This window comes from Lagenorhynchus albirostris, chromosome 8 (genome assembly GCF_949774975.1).
Source record: "Lagenorhynchus albirostris chromosome 8, mLagAlb1.1, whole genome shotgun sequence".
NCBI classification, from domain to species: Eukaryota; Metazoa; Chordata; class Mammalia; order Artiodactyla; family Delphinidae; genus Lagenorhynchus; species Lagenorhynchus albirostris.
The window spans coordinates 94332695-94352088 of record NC_083102.1 but is presented as its reverse complement, the minus strand read 5'-3'; the positions used below and the strand labels follow the sequence as shown (position 1 = coordinate 94352088).

General features: G+C 47.9%; 1 protein-coding gene across 1 annotated transcript; it reads left to right on the top strand.

Moving 5' to 3' along the window:
* The first annotated feature begins 7400 nt into the window (after positions 1-7400).
* On the top strand, positions 7401-19171 carry INHBA (inhibin subunit beta A). The gene is made up of 2 exons (XM_060156216.1): positions 7401-8024; positions 17153-19171. Exons 1-2 carry the CDS (start codon positions 7637-7639, stop codon positions 18040-18042), a joined length of 1278 nt encoding a protein of 425 aa, XP_060012199.1. The 5' UTR covers positions 7401-7636; the 3' UTR covers positions 18043-19171.
* The last annotated feature ends 223 nt before the right edge of the window (positions 19172-19394 follow it).

Genomic DNA, 19394 nt, shown 5'->3' with positions numbered 1-19394 from the left:
GCCCCTTGGGTCATGGATGGGAAGGAAAGTGGGTGAAACTTTTAAATGATAACTCTAAACAAGGGGGTCTCAACTGCAAAAGCAATTAACACTTGGGGCCGGTAATTTCTCTCTTGTGAGGGCTGTCTTGTGCATTGTTAGGACGTTTAGCAGAATCCCTGGCTCCTACCCAGTAGAGGCCAGTAGCACCTCCCTTCCCAGTTAGGCCAAGCAAAAATGTCTTCAGGCATGGCCAGATGTCTCCTGGGGAGTAAAATCATCCCAGTTGAGAACCACTGCTGTAGATGGAGAGATAGCGGTTTGTTTACTGGGTTTTTTTGGTTTTGGTTTTTTTTTTTTTTTTTTTTGCGGTACGCGGGCCTCTCACTGCTGTGGCCTCTCCCGTTGCGGAGCACAGGCTCCGGCCGCGCAGGCTCAGCGGCCATGGCTCACGGGCCCAGCCACTCCGCGGCATGTGGGATCTTCCCGGACCGGGGCACGAACTCGTGTCCCCTGCATCGGCAGGCGGACTCTCAACCACTGCGCCACCAAAGAAGCCCTGGTTTTGGTTTTGGTTTTGGTTTTGGTTTTCTTTCCTTAGTCATTTTAGTTCTAGCATCTGGGTTCCCTTGGTTCAGATAAGGCACTTCCAAATACGCTTAAAACAGAGCAGTTGCGCGTAGCACAAAGCCTTGTGGGATATTATGGTGGTTCTCAGAGAAGTGGGAGGCTTAGGAATAAGAGTTTTGGATTGACTATTTCTGACCCTGTTGTCTTCTAATGAATTTTGGAGGATTTTTTAAAATTTTATTTTGCTGAGGTATAGTTGACTGACAGTTTCTGCCGTACAACACAGTGATTCAGTTACACGTATATATACGTTCTTTTTTCGTATTCTTTCCATTATAGTTTATCGTAGGATATTGAAGTATATGGTTCCCTGTGCTATACAGTAGGACCTTGTTGTTTATCCATCCTATATATAATAGTCTGCATCTGCTCATCTCAATCTCTCAGTCCATCCCTTGGAGGAATTTTAATGTTTCCCTCTCTCTCTCTGTTTAGCTGTATTCATTCATTGATTTGACATAAAAGCAAACAGCTTCCTAACTCAGTTTGGAATGTGAAATGCTCATCCTTCATTGTCCCACATCCCTCTACCTAACCTAGATCCCAGGCAATGGGCAGACTCCAGCTGTCCAGGAAACAGGCAGGGGTTGCCAATCTTGCATTCAACCCAAACCATTTGATGAGACTCCAGAAATCTCGCTGCAGCAAATATCACTCTGGATCCCGCCCACGTTTTCTGGATCCCGAGCTGCCTCTCGAGGGAGTCCACTCCCCATTGGGGCAAGGTTTTCCTGCCTTGAGCCCAGAATAACACGTCAGCTGCTGAGAACACCTCGAGTCCTTTTGATTTCTCCCTCTAGTCACGTTTTATGTTCCGTTTCCCAGACGGGATGAACCAGAAATCATGCTTTTGGGGGAACAGATTTTTCACAGGAAGGAACTAAAACACCCTGAGTCGTCAGCAGCCTAGTCAGTGCTCTGAACCCCGCAGCCTCGTGCCATTTCAATTGAATCAGATGACAACTTCCCAGTCACCTGCTTGGGGCGTTCACGCCTCCTGGTGTTTTATTTATTTATTTTTTTTGAGACAGAATAACAGCAAAGCTAAAGCCACAGAGCCGTGAAAAACGGGCCCCTTTTCTAGGCCTGTCTCCTTGTTCCAGGAGTAGTGAGTAAAGAGACCAATTAATAGCATGGATGGAAGCCGAAGGACAGACGGTTTGCTTGAGAAGAAAAAATGAACATTCTCGCTCCTTGATCTATGCCAACTTTGTACGGGGACAGCTGTTGCCACGGGTAAACGCCACTCTAGGTTAGCCGTGCCCCAAGGTGTGTGTCACCGCGGGCCCCAGGATGGTACCGGGACGCTGGTCTCTCCCCCGCTTACACCACTGAGCCCTTATCCTTAAAGGAACTTTGGTTTTTGACCAGCTCACTAATTGTGATTGAAAACACCAGCTTTCCCAGCAAGGCACAAGCCCTGGAGTTTCGCAGCAGCAAGACAGGCCCTAATTGCTCCATTTACATAAAAGTAGAAACATACAACTTCTAAATATACATCTCTGGCACATCGCGCCTTTTGCAATTACAGTAAAATAAGGTACCACAGTTTCCCTCCCGGCTCCTCGAAGCAAGCTGCTCTACCGGGTTCTCCAGGGGCCGCTCCTCGCGGCGAGAACAGAGCCCTGCAAAAGGCTCCAGCGAGGAGTCGGGGAGCTTTGTGAAGTCGCCAGTAAATCAGGCCGCCTGCACTAGGTGAAAAGCGCGGTGGCACCGGGCCACCGCGCTCGCGCACTGGCTGGGAGGACCCGGCTCCGCGATCGGAAAGGGGACAGAGCCGGCGGGGCAGGAGCGCTCCCCGCGCGCGTCTGTCCGCCCCGGAGCCAGCCCGCAGGTCCCGGTCCCGGTCCCTGACATTGGCCGTGCTTTCAACCCTGAGCCCTGATGGCTGGGTTCAGAGATTCCCAGCCGCCCTCACTGATCAGTGATTTTTTCCCCCCTCCCTCTCTGAATTCTCTAGCTGCCAAAAGGGGGGAAAAAATCAAGAGCTGCTCTTAAAAGAAGTTGCCCTTGCTGGTGCTCGGGGTAAAAATAGAGGCGGCCGCTTGCGCACTGCTTGGCCCGGACTCCGGCCCCGCGAGCCGGGCCCGAGCAGCGGCCGCGATCCGGCGTGATCCCCGGGAGCTGCCAGCAGGTGTTGCTCAAGGTACGGTAGCAGGCCGAGCAGCGGGACCGCAGGGCCGGGGTCGGGGAGCCGCGGGGGGAGGGGGGCAGGAAGTGAAAGAGAAACCAAGCCGAGGAAGGAACGGGAGATGCGTATCAGGAGCTGGGCGAACCAGCTCCCCGCCCCTGGGCCCTGGAGTCCGGGACGGAAAAGATCATTCCGCCATCCAGAATAGTCGACAGAAGTTATTTTAACCTGCCAACTTCCCCTCCCACTCCCACCTCATTTCCACTGAGTGAGGAGGCATTTCCAGCGTGGCTCAGCTCTGAGGCTGGGGATTCAGGTGGAGAATGACATCACAGCTGGTGGGCTGACCTAGGCAGGTGGGCCCTTCGGTGGCATCCGTGGCCAACGCGATCTGAGTCACCCGAGAGAGGGTGTCTCCTCTGGTCGGGGTGCCGCAGATTCCTGTGACACAGATGTTCAGAGGGAGGCACCGGGGCATCTCCGAAATCGTATCACCTAGTATTTGCTGAGCACCGTGCTTGACCCTGCAGTGGAGTATTGTGGATCCCACTTTATAGATGAAGACACTGAGGCCCGATGTTATCTGGTTAGTAAGCAGTGGAATCAGGGTCTCATCCGGGTTGGTTTGTGCCCCCAAACTCATAAACATGGTGGTATTTCCAGGACACCAACGTTCATGTTGGGGGGAGGGGTGCGTTTAGATGCCCGGCCGGACACTGCTGTCCTGGACTGCTCATGCGAAAAGGCTGGGGAAGTTCCTTTCTTAGAGAGGGCTGGCTCCGTCCAGTTTGAAACTGATGGGCAGCTTTGGAGTTAACCAACACTGATCCAGTTTCTATCTTTCCTTCTCAGATTCCCTCTGTTCCTGTACAACCTAAAGATTTTATTTCCTAGTTCATTTCTGCATATGCAATTCTCAGAACACTCCCCCCACCCCAATACACAGCTCAGCACCCACACTTTCTCTGTGTTTAGCCAGGACAGACCCCCTGAGACAGACTTTTGGTGTCCTAAAGGAACCTGCTTAAAATACACATCAGGAGGCCAGAGCCTCTATATTTTGCTTGTGGGCACAGTGAAAAGTTTATTTTATGCATGTTAAATCCTGCATACAAAACAGCATATCTGGTCATATGGCTTTCATTAGCTCCCAATTTTGCACATTTTATTCAACTTGTCATGAGTGCCCAGCTTAGGCTTCAGCTATACTCCTTCAAACAACCCTTCCCCAGCGTTCTTGTCTGAGGAGTCCTTTCTCCTGTGTTATTTCCCTGGCTTGCTAACACTGCCTTCTCCCTCCCCCTAAACACCCTGACCAACTTAACTCCCATTTCAAGAAACGTTCACTTCTTTTCATTAATCTCATGTTATATTTGTAACAATTTAGAAATCATAGGACTTGACGTTCTGGTAAAGAAGAATGATGTAGTTTTTTCTTTTTCTTTTTCTTTTTTTTTTTTTTTTTGCTAGTTAGACTGGGATTCTAAAGACTGGGAAGGATACACTTAAAGTTCGCTAGCAGAGAATGACTATTTCCAAAGTTCTTGGTGATAAATGATTTATAAAGCAGGCATTCAATTTCAAGATGGAAAATAATAGTGTAAGTCAGCAGAGGGGAGATTATCAGCCTGTAAGTATACATATTTTCCTTTTCTTTTTCTCAATACAATATCTTATTTTTTAAAATTAAGTTATTCAAGATGGAAAATAATAGTGTAAGTCAGGGGAGGGGAGATCATCCCATAGAGGTATACATATTTTCCTATGTTTTCCCCCCTTCCTGAACTATCTTATTTTAAAAAGTAAACTCAGAATCTCTCTGAAAAGCACTGTGAATTTTTCTTCCCTGTTAGGAACAATAAAATACTTTGTAAATAGAGGCAACTTCATGAAGTAACAGATGTTTTATGTGAAGATATAAAACCAAGCCTGAATATAATGCGAAGTGTGTGCATGTTTGGTCAAAGAAAAAAAGTTGGAACCTCAGTGAGCTAGAGCTGTTGGATTCCGGGATTTTTCTAAAAGGGAGTCCAGTCAGTCAGAGGTTTCTCACTGCCTCAGTGATCACCCAGTAGTGTCACAGCAGCCAAGAAAGGCTTTCCATTAGATAATGAGTTATGAAATATGTCTCACACTGGAAAAACCAGTCATCTGCTGATGTCATGTTGCTTCTAACCAATCCCAAACAAAGCCCCAGCCCTCTTCTGGTTGACTGGTACCCGTGTGTGACTGTACAAGTAAGTAGTACAGTATAAAACTGCTCAGTGCCAATAGCATGAAGAGGAACTTGGACAGCTCTTACCACATGAGACGAGAGTCTGCTGGTGAGAGGACCGGAAAGGTAATGCTTTTTCACTCTTACTTCTGAGCTCTTTCCACGTTCATAGTCAGAATGGTGAGCAGGAATTTACAACTTACTGGCCCTTCCATGCAGATTGTGATCTGTACTTTTTTACGTATTCAAGCAAGTTAGTAGAGCTTTTAATAGTAGAGCATGCAAATAGATTATGCGTTTCTACAACCCAGTTCAGCACCTCTCTACAAGGACCTGTGCCAAAGAGAAAGCTGATTTTTAAGTGACATTCACAAACAGTCAATTCAGGGAACACACACAAACTCACATACAGAGAGAGTTCAAAGGATGAGTTGCTCTTATCTAAATGCAGCTATTGGGACTCTCAAGTTGTTGGTAGTCGTGAAACTTTGAGTTCTAGTTCAGCCTCTCTTGTAAAACTTAATTGGGCTACAAAATGCTTTGGGTATTGCATATGTGACGCCAAATAGGTAGATTATAAGTCTTCTATTTCCAGGGTATTTTATTAAGTGACGATTAACACAAATGCTCCCCCTCTTTCCCCATTCTCTTTCACCATCCCCCAATTAAAAAAAAATTAGACTCTTTAGGGAAGGTCAACAAAATCTTAACAATAATAGCAGAGTGTAATTGATGGTAACAGAGAAAGTCTCGCAGGCAGATGCTTCAGCAAAGGTGGGCAGGGTATCCAATTCAGAAAAGCATTGTTACCTGTGCAAACTGTAACTGTAACTTAGTATCACACTGGCCTCACCCTCCTCCCCTTGCCCTCAGCTCTTATGCTTGCAAGTAATGCTGTTTATTAACTTTTCCCACCCAAAGTGCATTGCCTGACTCTAATGCTGTGAACACACTAGGTGTCAGATATAAGCTGACTGTATCTACAGAAACTGAGAGGGCTTATGTGTGGGGAAAAAAAAAAAAAAACCCGAGAGGGAAGGGAAGCTTTAACAGATGGACCTCTTAAAGATACTTCTGCAAGATAAAAGCAATAAGACAGAAAATGAAAAAAAGGGGGGGGCAGGGGGGAAGAGAATTTAAAAAACTCAGAGAGGCATTGTTTAAAAATTCACATTTTTCTTTTTCTGTGAACGCTGAAATCCATGATGATTTCATCTGTGCTGTTCCTTTGAGAGAAAAAGAAGCCATCGAGAGGCCAGTCCGTGAACAGACTGGTCCGGGATGGGGGTAGGGGGCAGGCTGAACAAACTACCACATGACAGAGAAAATAATTTGCCAATATATTTTAGAGATTCTTTCCCCCTAGGACCAGTTATTCAAGTCACAGGAGTGCACTACTTGTATAAAATAATGTGGGAAAGGCCAACGGAATTTTGCATTTTGTCTGTGAAGTCAGGGCCAGCGGTGGTGAGCTGTCATCCGGGAGTGTGTGTGTGCCGGGCAGGAGGGGCGGCGGCTAAAGAGAGGGGACAGAGCTTCACATGACAAGAGCGTGTACCATGCTGCCTGCCTGCCTGTGGATCTTTCAATGCCCGGCTGCATTTTGCAGTTGGGAAAAGTAGAGTGTATTATATGACCCCAAACAAAAGTTCTATTGCGCTCCCCTCTGATAGCCTGCCGGTGTTGATGGCCCTGAACGTTGAAATATGAATGAATGGGGGAAAAGGAGGGTCTGCAGGGATTCCCTCTGGCCAGCACGATCAGGCTGCCCCCAGTGACCCCTCCTTCCAAGCCCCACCTTCCAGGCTGTGGCCAGGCAGGATGGAGGGGTGCTGGGGGCAGGCTGTTTCCATGTGGTCCTCCCTGTCGATGGAGACAGGCCATTGATTGGGGCTTTGCTTTCCCCTGCAAAAGAGGAAGAAGGTGAAGCCAGGGGACTCTGGGCAGAGAAAGAAAGGGGAAAGAAGCAACAGCAAGAGCAGCAAATCAGGAGAATTTCTTGCAGAAGGGAAAGTAGAACTCCAGAGGAGATCGGTGATATTTGAAGAGAGGTGTGTGTGAGGGAGCAGTGAGTAGAAGGCAGGCAGCCTGTCAGAAAGGGCTGTCCCTCCCCTTCCTAAGCACAGCCTTTACTCACAGACAAACTCCCTCCCTCTCTCATTCACTCACTCACTTAGGGCCAATCACTCCCTCTCTCTCCCTCTCCCTCTCTCTCTCTCCCTCTCTCTCTCTCCTTCCCTCCCTCCCTCCCTCCCTCTCTCCCTCTCCCTCTCCCCCTTCTCTCCCTCTCTCTTCTCTCCCCCTCTCTCCTCTTTCCCAGTCTCTCTTTCCCTCCCATCCATTCTCTGTCTCTGTCTGTCTCCCCCCCCAACCCTGTCTCTCCCTCCCTCCCTCCATCCCTCCCTCCCTCCCTCCCTCCTTCTCTTTTACTGGGAGACAGTCAGAACTCTCCTCCCTGACAGCTACAAACCTACAGCACTGACTGCATTCAGAGAGGGAACCTGCAAACAAAACTTCACAGAAAACTTTTTGTTCTTGTTCCAGAGAATTGACTGAAGAGGAGAAAGAAAAAAAAAAAAAACCCAAAAAGGAAAAAAAAAAAAAAAAAACCTGTGCGTGAGTGGGGGGGAGGAAAAGCAGAGCCTTTAAAAAGGGCAATCACAACAACTTTTGCTGCCAGGATGCCCTTGCTTTGGCTACGAGGATTTTTGTTGGCGAGTTGCTGGATTATAGTGAGGAGTTCCCCCACCCCGGGATCCGAGGGGCACAGTGCAACCCCCGACTGCCCGTCCTGTGCGCTGGCCACCCTCCCAAAGGACGTACCCAACTCTCAGCCGGAGATGGTGGAGGCCGTCAAGAAGCACATTTTAAACATGCTGCACTTGAAGAAGAGACCCGATGTCACCCAGCCGGTACCCAAGGCGGCGCTTCTGAACGCGATCAGAAAGCTTCATGTGGGCAAAGTCGGGGAGAACGGGTACGTGGAGATAGAGGATGACATCGGCAGAAGGGCAGAAATGAATGAACTTATGGAGCAGACCTCGGAGATCATCACGTTCGCGGAGTCAGGTGGGTGCTGGCCCTGGGGGGATGGGGCGGGGGGGGGTCACGTTGCTCTGACAGTCCTGGGAGGAACTTCTTGCCCTCCAGGGGTACCCTGCCGGGCAAGGTCAGGAGTTATTGGGGGACGGCATGGGAGGGGGAGAGGACCGCACAGAGCCGGGCTCCTGGGCTGAGCCCCGGCAGGAGGTGGCTAGGTCACACTTGCGTATCTCAGCCCGTCGCCCGGGAGGAAGCTCTCGGCCGGATCTGCAGCAGGAAGCCGCTCTGAGAGAGGCTCCCTCGGCCTGCCGGGGAAACCAGATCAGAGCAGCCCGGAGGAAAGCCGGGGCATTTTCGGGTGCTGGCCGCGGGGAGGGGGTGTCGGGGGAGCCTGGAGGCTTCCGGACCCCATCCCAAGTTTTTACTGGGGGGAGGGGAGGGGCGGCGAGCGCGGGATCGGGGCGGCATGGCACAGATGAAGTCATTGTCTTAAAAACAACCCCTTTTCTTTAAAAAAAAATCCAATCAGGGGCCACATCCGAGAAGCAGGGCATATTAGTGACAGTCATTTTGACCTTTAGAAATTCTGCCTGTAAGAGTACAGCATCACATTCTAGGCAGCGAAAAGCAACTTTGGGGGCTGGGGGGGTTAGGGAACAGATGACATTGAACCAGCAGTCCCTTTCGGAGCACTGACTTTTGCTCTCTGAACCAAAAAGAAAAAAGAAAAAAAGAGTTTTGTTCTCTGTAAAGTTACTAAGAGCTCTCGGCCAAGGAATGCAACCTTGACAAAGTGCTCTCAGATACTACGCTGAGCGCTCCCTCAATCCTTAAGAGGAAGAACTTTAATACATAGATTCTCATCGTTGGCTCAGGACCGAGCTAACCTGTTGCTGAAGAAAAAAATTACCTGTCAAAAGGGCGGGCTGGAGACCCTGGGGGCCAGGTTATTTTTACAGTTAGGTGACCCAGATCCTTTTGCCAGCCTACCAGCCCCTGCATGCAGCCCAGTCACACAGATGTGTTAATTTCATGTTACTTTCATGGTAATGCCAGGCTAAAGAACTGTCTCCCTTGCCAAATCCATTTGAAAGGAATGCCATTGTTTTGTTTGGTGGAGCATATGGCCAGTAAAGTATGTGCCGGGACTCCCAGCATTGCTGTTTAAAAGTTTGCCGCAGTAGTATAAACAATTAAGGCAACACTCAGAATTTCCAGTCCTGAAAACCTGTTGACTCAGATGTTATATTTCCAAGAAAACCATCAGAGACCTGGGCATCCTTCTGGGGGAGATAGCTTGCAGGCTTGCTGGCTTCCCGTAGGAAAAGCCCTGGTGTCCTGCAGGCAGTTTAGCTGTCTCACCAGAAGCTTCTTTCTTTTCAAGAACGTCTGACTTCCTTCGCTCAAAGCTTTTTTTTTTTTTTTTTTGGATGCAGCTGCAAAGGACATGATACTTTTGACTTTATCTTGTGAAGCTTATTGAGTGAAAAAAGGCAGGTTGGAGTTTTTGAGTTGCTACCCAGTTTTTCTCAACCATTCCTGGGGTCCTGAGCTGGGAATGGGGATTCCAGTGGTCTAGGGACTGCTTCTTCTGCCACAGAGGGACCCTATATGGTATATGTTTCTATATACCAGTTGCCACACAGAATGGCCTTAATTGCAGCTCTTCCTCAATTGGCTTTTCCCACATCATATGACTAGGTAGACCTCTGCCTTTGGCCACTTTTAACTCTACGCCTGATGCTAGCAATATGCCCACTTTCTGGCTTCTCTAACTTGTGTAGCAAATCACTCTCTTGGCATTGAGAGATTTTGCAGTAAAAGAATTTGACTTTTTACCTTCTTTCTTACTTATGGCCCTCGTCTCAGTGCCAATCTTTTTCTCAGTTATATGAAATCTCGTCATTTTTAAAAAGATCTTTTCCGGTAGGTGTTCAGTTTGAAAGAAATTGAGCTACTTTTTGAAAAGGTGGATCCATTTGACTCACATTTTGACTAAAGCTTAAGGTCTGTAATGCAAAAGTCCTCCTGGTTGAGTTTACGAGTTGACTTTGGGCGAGCCGCTGGATTCTTAGAAAAGGTTTATGACGCGCTTGCTTGTTCTCGTTTGAGAAGTTTCATGCCTCAACTTTAAGTCGATTTTGTATGATTTCACAAAAACGACTGCTCTGTGGACAATCTACTCTCCAAATAGAGTAAGTACCATGTGAGTATTTTGCTATTCTTTTGCTGACCCAGGAAAGAGATTTACCTTCAGGTTGATTGTAGTGAATATACGAAAATGTCGTGTTACTTTTGGAACAATTCAACCTTAGCAATGCTCAAACGACGTCAAACGTCAAGGTCCTGGGGGAGGGGGTAGCAAAGGGCATTCATTTTTCTTTTCTTTAGAAACTGTTCTGTACAGCATAGAATCCAGTCAGTAAGTCATCTGTCACCTGCATGCATGTCACAGATGTTCACCCCTAGATGCAACCTTCAGGCTCAAGTTTCCTCATTTGGGGATTCCTGTTTAATTGTGGCCTCTGCCCATCAGGATGGTTGAATAAGGCCAAGACATGGCCACCGCAGTTGAGGAACTCCAAAAACTCGAGGGCCAGGGACTTGTTGAACTGAGTCTGTCCCCTTGTGCTTAGGTGGAAAGCACCCCATCTTGGTAAAGCTGATATGAGTTGTTATTGACTAAGCAGCGAAGCCTTGCCCTCAGGCTCTCTGACGTGTATTCCCACAAACAAAAATGATTTTCAAGTCTGTCACCCCAGACTGCTCACTGAGGTGACTGTATTCTTTGCAAGGTTGGCAACAGAATAATCCTCTGTTGTTTACTTTAACGCCTTAAAGGAAAGGAGGAAGAGATGGGTAGGGCCAAGCCAACTCTCACCATAATTGTCATCGAAGTCAAAACCACTGGTCTTCTTGACCGCTCTATCCTAATTTCTCTCTTTTTTTTTTCATTTGTGACAATCGCTGGTCAAAAGCACCCTTGAGCCCTCCACCCTTGTATCCTTGAGTCCTCCTATGAGGCCAAATTTATACTCTGATTCTGGTAATGAAGTTAGCAATTGATAGCACTTGTTGAAGAATGGATAGGCGAAGAAAGACCAATCAAGCACCACGAAATAGAAAATGCTTACATAGCCCAGCCATGTGGGTTTGAAAGCAACACGTAAACCTCCTCCCTTGGAAGATACTAGGTACAGAAGCTTTGAGTTAGAAATGTACACAAATGTTCCCCAACAGGGGTCGAAGGCAGCTTGCTGGGAGGACTATTTTCCTCCACCCCAAGAAAGCCGTCTCAAGGTGGAGTTGACTCCCATCACCCCACGCCAGTCTTCTGAACTTGCCTGGGAGTTCGCCCTCACTGGAGGGTGTCTTTAGGGGTTACACGCTTTCTTCGCGGAATAATGGGAAATGATCGGCCACAAGAGGGCGCATTCCAAAGACTTTTGCTCCTTAACCAGTTAATCTTTTAGGGAAACACAATTTCACCTACTGGAAGCCCTAGCCTGAATCGCCCTAATCTTGGTGATTATCAGCTACCCCCTCCTGCTTATCATTCTGCAGGAAAAGTTAGGATTTTATGGGTTGGGAGGGACATGACTACTACCTGTAACATTTTAAATGAGACAGAAGGAAAGGAAATGGGAATTCTAGTGATACAAGTGAACATTCCGGAGCTCTATGGAAGACAGAGGAATGATAAATTTCAGAAGCAAACAAAGCAGAGCGGGGAGAAATGTGACCATGAATCATCAGCAATACTGCTTTGCTCACACATCTCTCCCTAATACGGCCGCCTGGGCTTTTACAAAAAAACCTCTTCCATCTCCCCTGATGTGGTTGCCTAGTTGTCCTGTCTTATCAACGGCTTTCAACAGCGACAAATGACAAGTGACTTCGAACAGGGAGGAGAAAGTCTATTTATTTAACACCTTGTGGGAACAGAGCTTATGACTTTGGAGTATGTGTTTGTTTCCGAACCGGGAGTGTTAGAGAGAAATGGTTGGGAAAAGATGGGAAAAGAGATGTGTTAGTGGTTTGGGCCGGTGGAGGAGGTGCCTTGGAGTCGGGGTGTGGGTAGAGCGTCAGGGTAGAAATGCAGTTTTCATATTTGGTGAGCCAGGAATCGTACCTTCCCAGGACTTTTCCTGAAAACACGTATTCGTCTTGCCCCCTCTTCTGCTAAAATATACTCAGGCACGATCTCTTAGCTGTAGTTCAGAATGCTTCCTACCCAACTGATTCCTAGCTCCAAAATCCATAGTGTAAGAGTTCTCAGGAACTTTGAAAGAAGTCTCTGAAAGACTGTGGGTTGAACCTTCAGCATTTTTTCTACTTCTTTTAGGAAACTAAAATCCCTTTCTCTCTAAATATTTAAACTTTTGCATCGCCCTTTAAATGAAAGATGCAGGAATGTGGCTGAGCACTTACAATTCAATAGCACATCCTAAGAAAAGATATTCAGGCTAAAAAAAATCAAAAGCTAATTTATAACCAAACTTGTAGTTCTGCTACAGGCAAGACCCTCTCCTGTAGGTTAAAGGAGGCATAACCTTTAAGGCCTCACTGGCTGCTTTTTGCAGAAACCCCTGGAAACAGTCCAAATGCAAAATTAGTGCTTCAGGGAACACACATGCTAGCTCTGTATTCTCCCACCAATGACTATACCACGTCTAGGCACAGGGAAACCTTGGTGAAGGACGGAAAATTAAAGTCATAGCCGCGTTTTACGCCGAGGCTTCCCTCCACCCGCCATGGTGACTTTAACTTCTCCATAAACAACAAGGTTCTTTACATTAACATTAGGGATTGAATCATTACCCACATGGAGAAGGGCAGCATACTTTGAGCAGGACCCCGGTGAGGAAAAAACCATATCAAAAATGAAACACTGCTTGTTACTATTGCTTGTTTCACTGGAGTTGTTCAGGCGCCCGTGAACCTGAGATGCTGGAGGGGGGCTGTGGGAAGGATGTGCAGCATTTTGTATCCTGATGTGGGTGGAGGGGAACAGCCAGGAGCTTGGCCGCTTAACCCTTGGCATGCCGGTTCAGTGAGTGAGTTCTCAAAAACACTTGAAAAATTCTGAAAGCACAAAAGCAAAGGAAAACGTGCTTTCAGGTGTTTTCCCTTCCAGCCTTCCAAAGTCTTTCCTCCTGTCCAGCAACATTTCTGAGGTGTTCCCTATGAGGTGCAGTAGTCATCCCTCCTACCCATTTTTAGGCCCTTTTTTTCTCTCCCTTGGGTATGTGTCCACCGAGCTCAAGAGAGGTTTAAGTGATGAAATATTATCACCCACATGCGTTTGCGTGGGACTTTCTTAGTGAATTACTCAGGCGGAGCAGGCTGTGATACAAGCCTTGCTCACAAGCTCGGGAGAGAAAAAATAGCACAGAGGATGAAAAGAATATTATCAGAGAGCAGGTAATGAAAGGTTAGCAAAGCCTCCAGCGATACCTAGATAGGTAGGTAACAGTGTAGGAACCCAGTGCACACCTGTATACACTGATGCTGTACCACAAAGCACTATGGGAAGACTTCCATTCTGAGATTTTATAGCAGGAGATATTTAAGTCCAACCTGAAACTGACTAGCAATTGATCTTAAACACCTCAGCCTTAGGCAACCTCCTTCCATTTTTCGAGTTGCTGTGCGTAGAGATTTGAGGCTTGGAGCAGCCTGAAAACATCACTGCAGTATAGCCATCTGTCTCAGGTAAAACACAGATAAAGCAAATATAATCAAGTGACTACTTATATTTTTCATGCCTAAGAAATTTGAGGGTTGTAATATCTTTCGGAGACCTACAGCCCTGGTATATATGAATTCCATCCAGCGTCTAGCTGTCTCATTCTCCCAACCCCCTTCTGCAATGAAAGCTAGATGAAAAAGAAAAAAAATATGCACTGCTTAATAAGTCAGAATACAATAGAACTTTGAAAATGTACCTGCATGTAAGGTAGACATTAGGAAGCCTTGAATCTCTCTCTTCCCCCCGTTCTCCTGAGCATTATGGCAACAGCATTTTCGTGAAATTGGATCTCAGTTTTATTTTTTTCCCTGATAAAACCTCATGCAATATACAAATAGCAGTTCCAGAAATGGACACCAGGAGAAGGAGGCGACAGGCATGTCAATTAGTAGGGGGAAAATCCAAATGTCAGAAATATGGGGGAGAGATCCGTACGCAGGCAGTGGAGGCAAATACAGGGAACCGAGTCTCTCTGCTCAGATCATTAAACCGATGCATATTTCAGCACGGTGCCTCTTCCCAGTACGCAGGCGATGCCATGCAGTTAATTACCAGCCAGGACCAGGATGAAAGTCATTTTATGATGACTCTCTGATCCCAATATAACAGCACCTGACAGATTGAGCCCCCTCTAATGAGTACTCTCTTTGTACAATCCTCTCTCAGGAACACTAAATCATTTGCTTCCAAGTAAGGCTGCCTGCGAAGAAGGGGCGGAGGCATATCTTGCATTAGAAACCAGCTCTTGTGAAATGAGGGGCCGCCCTGTAGGCTGTTCCTGGAAGCAAGGGGCCTCGGCCTCGCTGACCCTCCAAAGGCAATTTGCACGCGCTGTCGCTTGTACAGGTCGGCCACTGAGCATCTCACCACCTCCTCCCAGCATGTGTAGACTTCTCTGGATTTTATTCCAGGAAAGTCCAGTGTGGGTGGGTCCACCCTGCCGCCTGGACCCTCTCTTTACCCGGGGACCATCTCCCTTCACCCTCAGCGCCCCGCTGGCAAACATGGGTTACAGCAGAGCAGAGCCTGTGGGAATGAGTTACGTCAAACCCAGAGGGCTCTCCCAGCCTGGGGACGGACAGACTCTCCCGTTTCACACTCTTTCCTAGAAAAACAAAACAGAACCTTGTGGCCTCTGGCTTCTCTAATTTTGCAGCTACTACCTCTTTGTCTTTAGAGTGGCACCCTGTGCGGTTTAGGGTTTCAGAAGCCGGCCGGGGGCGGAAGCAGAAGGGAGAACAGCGGGGAGCTTGTTAACACCCTCCGTGGAGCAGGGCGGATGTGCAGGAGCTGGAGGGGACCACACTCTCCTCCGGGCCGGTTCGCAGAGCCTAGGGCAGCTTCCGGCATCTTTTTCCTCCGGTCTCGGCAGGACCCTACCACGTTAAGTCTACAGCCGACCGTCTTTTTAGATTGAAATGATGAAGCTCGGTCTCCTGGACTCTCCTCTTTTGCTCTCTTAGAAGACAAACAATAACGACCATCCCCCTCCCCCCAACCCCCCACCACCCCAACGTTTTTAAGCAAAGGGGAGTACTGGATTCCCATTTTGGAAAAAAAAGTCATCATGCTTCCTAAAAAAAGACAGTTTCCTTCTCTGACTGCTCCCCGCTCTGGTGATCTAATCATAAACCTAACTTCATGATTCATTTCAACTCCCGCCAGAGATGCGAGGTCTGTCCCTCACCACCACCGCCATCAGGGCCAGTGTTCCTCCCAAGTTTATACAGAGATGCAGGAGGAGCACCTTTCCTAGGCAGACCTTCTCGGCCCCGGCCTCCGTGAATTTACCACTAGCACAATCACACTGTGCAGAATGTGTTAAATTAAGAACAGAATCTACAGCTCGCCATGCACAGAAGAGCCTGCTTTCTGCCGCAGAGAACTTGAAACCGGGCCTAAAATGTATAGTACTGTAAACATCTCAGGGCTGCGAGTGATAAGTATGGCTGGATTTCCGTTAGCTATAGAAATCCAGGCAGGGAGCCCCCCACCCCACCCCACTCCCCAGGGAGTTGTGAGTTCTATGATGAACTTTCAGATGGTTGTCAGATTTGGACTCGGAAGAGTGGGAAGCAGGTACATGCCGGCAGTGGTCTGGGGGATGTCGGGGGTAGGAGATGGATCCCTTCATCTAACTCAATGCTAAGGGCGCCTCCATGTGTTAATGAGGAAGCAAGTAATTGCCTACTTTCTGCTAAATTCTGGGCTATGACAGTGAATGACACAGACGGGACCTCAGACCTGGGGCGTCCTAAGCTAGACGGGCAGGAGGGTGTGAGTGGAGATGGCAGAGGTGGCTTAGGAAGAGGGTCATCCCGTCTGAAAACTGAAACCTTATTAAGGGCAGCCACTGAGGATGGTGTTTTGGGGGCAGGAGTCTTCTCGGCAGAAAGAACAGCAAGTGTCACTGCCTGGAGGTGTGAGATTGTATGAGATGCTCTTGCTGCGTGGCTGTACCACGAGGTTGGGGCAAGTGGGAGACAGTGAACTGGAAGGCGGGAGTAGCTCAGGCAGAGCCCAGAGTTCTGTGCAGTTCTGTTTTATACTGAGGGCAAAAAGAACTCAGTAAAGGATTGGAGGGAACAAGTGATGCAAACAGATACGCCTGTGGGAAAGATCCCTTTACCTGCTTAATGGAGAAATGATGGGAGAGGGGCCCTGACTCCATGCCGGCCTGGCTGCTTGCACATAAAAGAAAAGGCTGGGTTGTGGCCAAGGAGGAAGAGTAGGCTAGCTCTGTGGGTACACGCCATGCAGACTTACACAGCGGGGGGTGTGTGCATATTTGCGTTGGGGAAAATAGTATTTCCACAGCTTGCTAGAGTTTATAGTGTGTCTTCATCTATGTTATCCCATTGGGTCCTTCCAAACCTATGGGATAATGGGTCAAATGTCACTATGTCATTCCCATTTTATAAAAGATGAAACAGAGGTTAAGTTAGTTAGTTAACAGACCCAGTGTCCCAGACACACGCAGATCCAGACTCTTTTCTTTCCAGAGCAAGTGTTGACAAACTTTCTCTGGAACGGGCCAGAGAGTAAATCACTTAAGCTTCGTGGGCCAGACGGACGCTGTCTGTCACGGCTCCTCAAATCCAAGTTCTAGTGCAAAAGCAGCTGTAGAAAACCTATAAAGAAATGAGCCTAGCTGTGGGCCAGTAAAACTTTATGGGCACTGAAATTTAAATTTCATATAATTTTCACATGTCACAGCATCCTAGTTTTCTTCAACCATTTAAAAATGTCAAAACCGTCCTTAAGATCTGTGGGCCTTCATTTCAGGAGCCCGGTTGGAGAGGGTCTGTAACAGAGGCCCCCATGCTTGCCTGAAATTAGGGAGTGGCCGTGAACCCCAGAACTAACAGTATCCCTGCTCTCTCTTGGGCTGTTTCGTCCTCAGGCACAGCCAGGAAGACGCTGCACTTTGAGATTTCCAAAGAAGGCAGTGACCTGTCCGTGGTGGAGCGTGCAGAAATCTGGCTCTTCCTGAAAGTCCCCAAGGCCAACAGGACCCGGACCAAAGTCACCATCCATCTTTTTCAGCAGCAGAAGCACCCGCAGGGCGGCTGGGACGCAGGGGAGGAGGCCGAGGAAGTGGGCTTAATGGGGGAGAGGAATGAAGTGTTGATATCAGAGAAGGTGGTGGATGCTCGAAAGAGCACCTGGCACATCTTCCCCGTCTCCAGCTGCATCCAGCGGTTGCTGGACCAGGGCAAGAGCTCCCTGGACATTCGGATTGCCTGTGATCAATGCCACGAGACCGGCGCCAGCCTGGTGCTGCTGGGCAAGAAGAAGAAGAGAGAAGAGGAGGGGGAAGGGAAGAAAAGGGACGGAGAAGGAGGGGCGGGAGGGGACGAGGAGAAGGAACAGTCGCACAGACCTTTCCTCATGCTGCAGGCCCGCCAGTCTGAAGACCACCCTCACCGGCGCCGGCGGCGGGGCTTGGAGTGTGACGGCAAGGTCAACATCTGCTGTAAGAAACAGTTCTTTGTTAGTTTCAAGGACATTGGCTGGAATGACTGGATCATCGCTCCCTCTGGCTATCATGCCAACTACTGCGAGGGTGAGTGCCCCAGCCACATAGCAGGAACGTCGGGCTCATCCCTGTCCTTTCACTCGACGGTCATCAACCACTACCGCATGCGGGGTCACAGCCCCTTTGCCAACCTCAAGTCGTGCTGTGTGCCCACCAAGCTGAGACCCATGTCCATGTTGTACTATGATGATGGGCAGAACATCATCAAAAAGGACATCCAGAACATGATTGTGGAGGAGTGTGGGTGCTCATAGAGCACTCAGCCCAGGGGGGAATGGGAGCAAGACGGTCCAGAGAAGACAGTGGTGACATGAAGACATGTTTAAGGTTTCCGACTGAAACAACCAGAAGAATAGAAATTTTTTAAAAAATAAACTAAAAACAAAACCTGAAGCAGATGAAGGAAGATGTGGGGAAATTCCTTAGCCAGGGCTCAGAGATGAAACAGTGAAGGAGGTGGGAATTTGGGGGGAGAGGGAAAATGGGGTGCCCTTCCCTTCTCCCTCCAGCATTCAAGGGGTGACAGCAGTTGCTCAAATGGGAATATTGTCCTCTCCTTTTCGGTTCCCTTTCGGTATGAGCCTCGAAGTCAACTTGTCCGGTCTGCAGTAATGTGGGCTGACACAACCCAAGTAGCATCTAGAAAGCCATGAGTTTGAAAGGGCCAGTTATAGGCACTTTCCCACCCAGTAACCCAGGTCGTAAGGTATGTCTGTGTGACCCTCTCTCTGTGTATATCAGCCCATGCACACACACAAAGACACAAATGCACACAGCCCACCACACACACGGACAAACACACAGACACATACAGCACACACACACGCTGCACAAAGACATGCACACAGCCCACCACACACACGGACAAACACACAGACACATACATCACACAGCACACACACACGCTGCACAAAGACATGCACACACCCCACACACACAGACACAGACACACACACCATACAGACACCACACACACAGAGGCATTTCCACACCACACGCACACACACACATTCTGGTAAAAGAACACTAGTGTGCAGGTGGTCACACCTTTTTCTGCACCACTTCCACAACAAAACAAAAACCAACATGAGAAAAACATTGAGAACAAGAATGGGAAGCATGAAAGATCAAGGAGAAAAGAAAACCAAGTTACATTTCGTTAAGGTGCTTATGATCTTAGAACTATGCAACCTAATAGGTTTGAAACTGTTTACCTGAGAGAGAACAAAAAAGAGAGACTTTTTTGTATTGGAAGTAACCTGATTAATTTTTATTTTCTTCAAGGAGAGATACTTGAAAGGAATATGTTTGTCCATCTGTTGGATCCAAACATTTCTATATTTTGTAAATGTTGTGTTTTTTTTTTAATCGTTTACTATTTGCACTACAATGGTGTTCGACCTGTCTAATCCTTATTTAACAAGTATTTTCTTTGGGTGGGGCGGGGCGGGTTCTGAGCTGCACTTAATGTGAGCTATAAAAGAACTGCTACAGCACACAAAATAGCTATTTTTATTATTATAATTCTAATTATTATTATTATTTTGTACCTTAAAAAATAGACACATACACCAAAGACATTTGTGTGAGCCTTTAAACAGTCTGT

Bases quoted from the DNA above. Each gene is read 5' to 3' on its own strand.
- INHBA (XM_060156216.1), top strand. From the start codon at position 7,637: ATGCCCTTGCTTTGGCTACGAGGATTTTTGTTGGCGAGTTGCTGGATT. The intron at 8,025-17,152 runs GTGGGTGCTGGC...TTTCGTCCTCAG, and splicing joins CATCACGTTCGCGGAGTCAG to GCACAGCCAGGAAGACGCTG.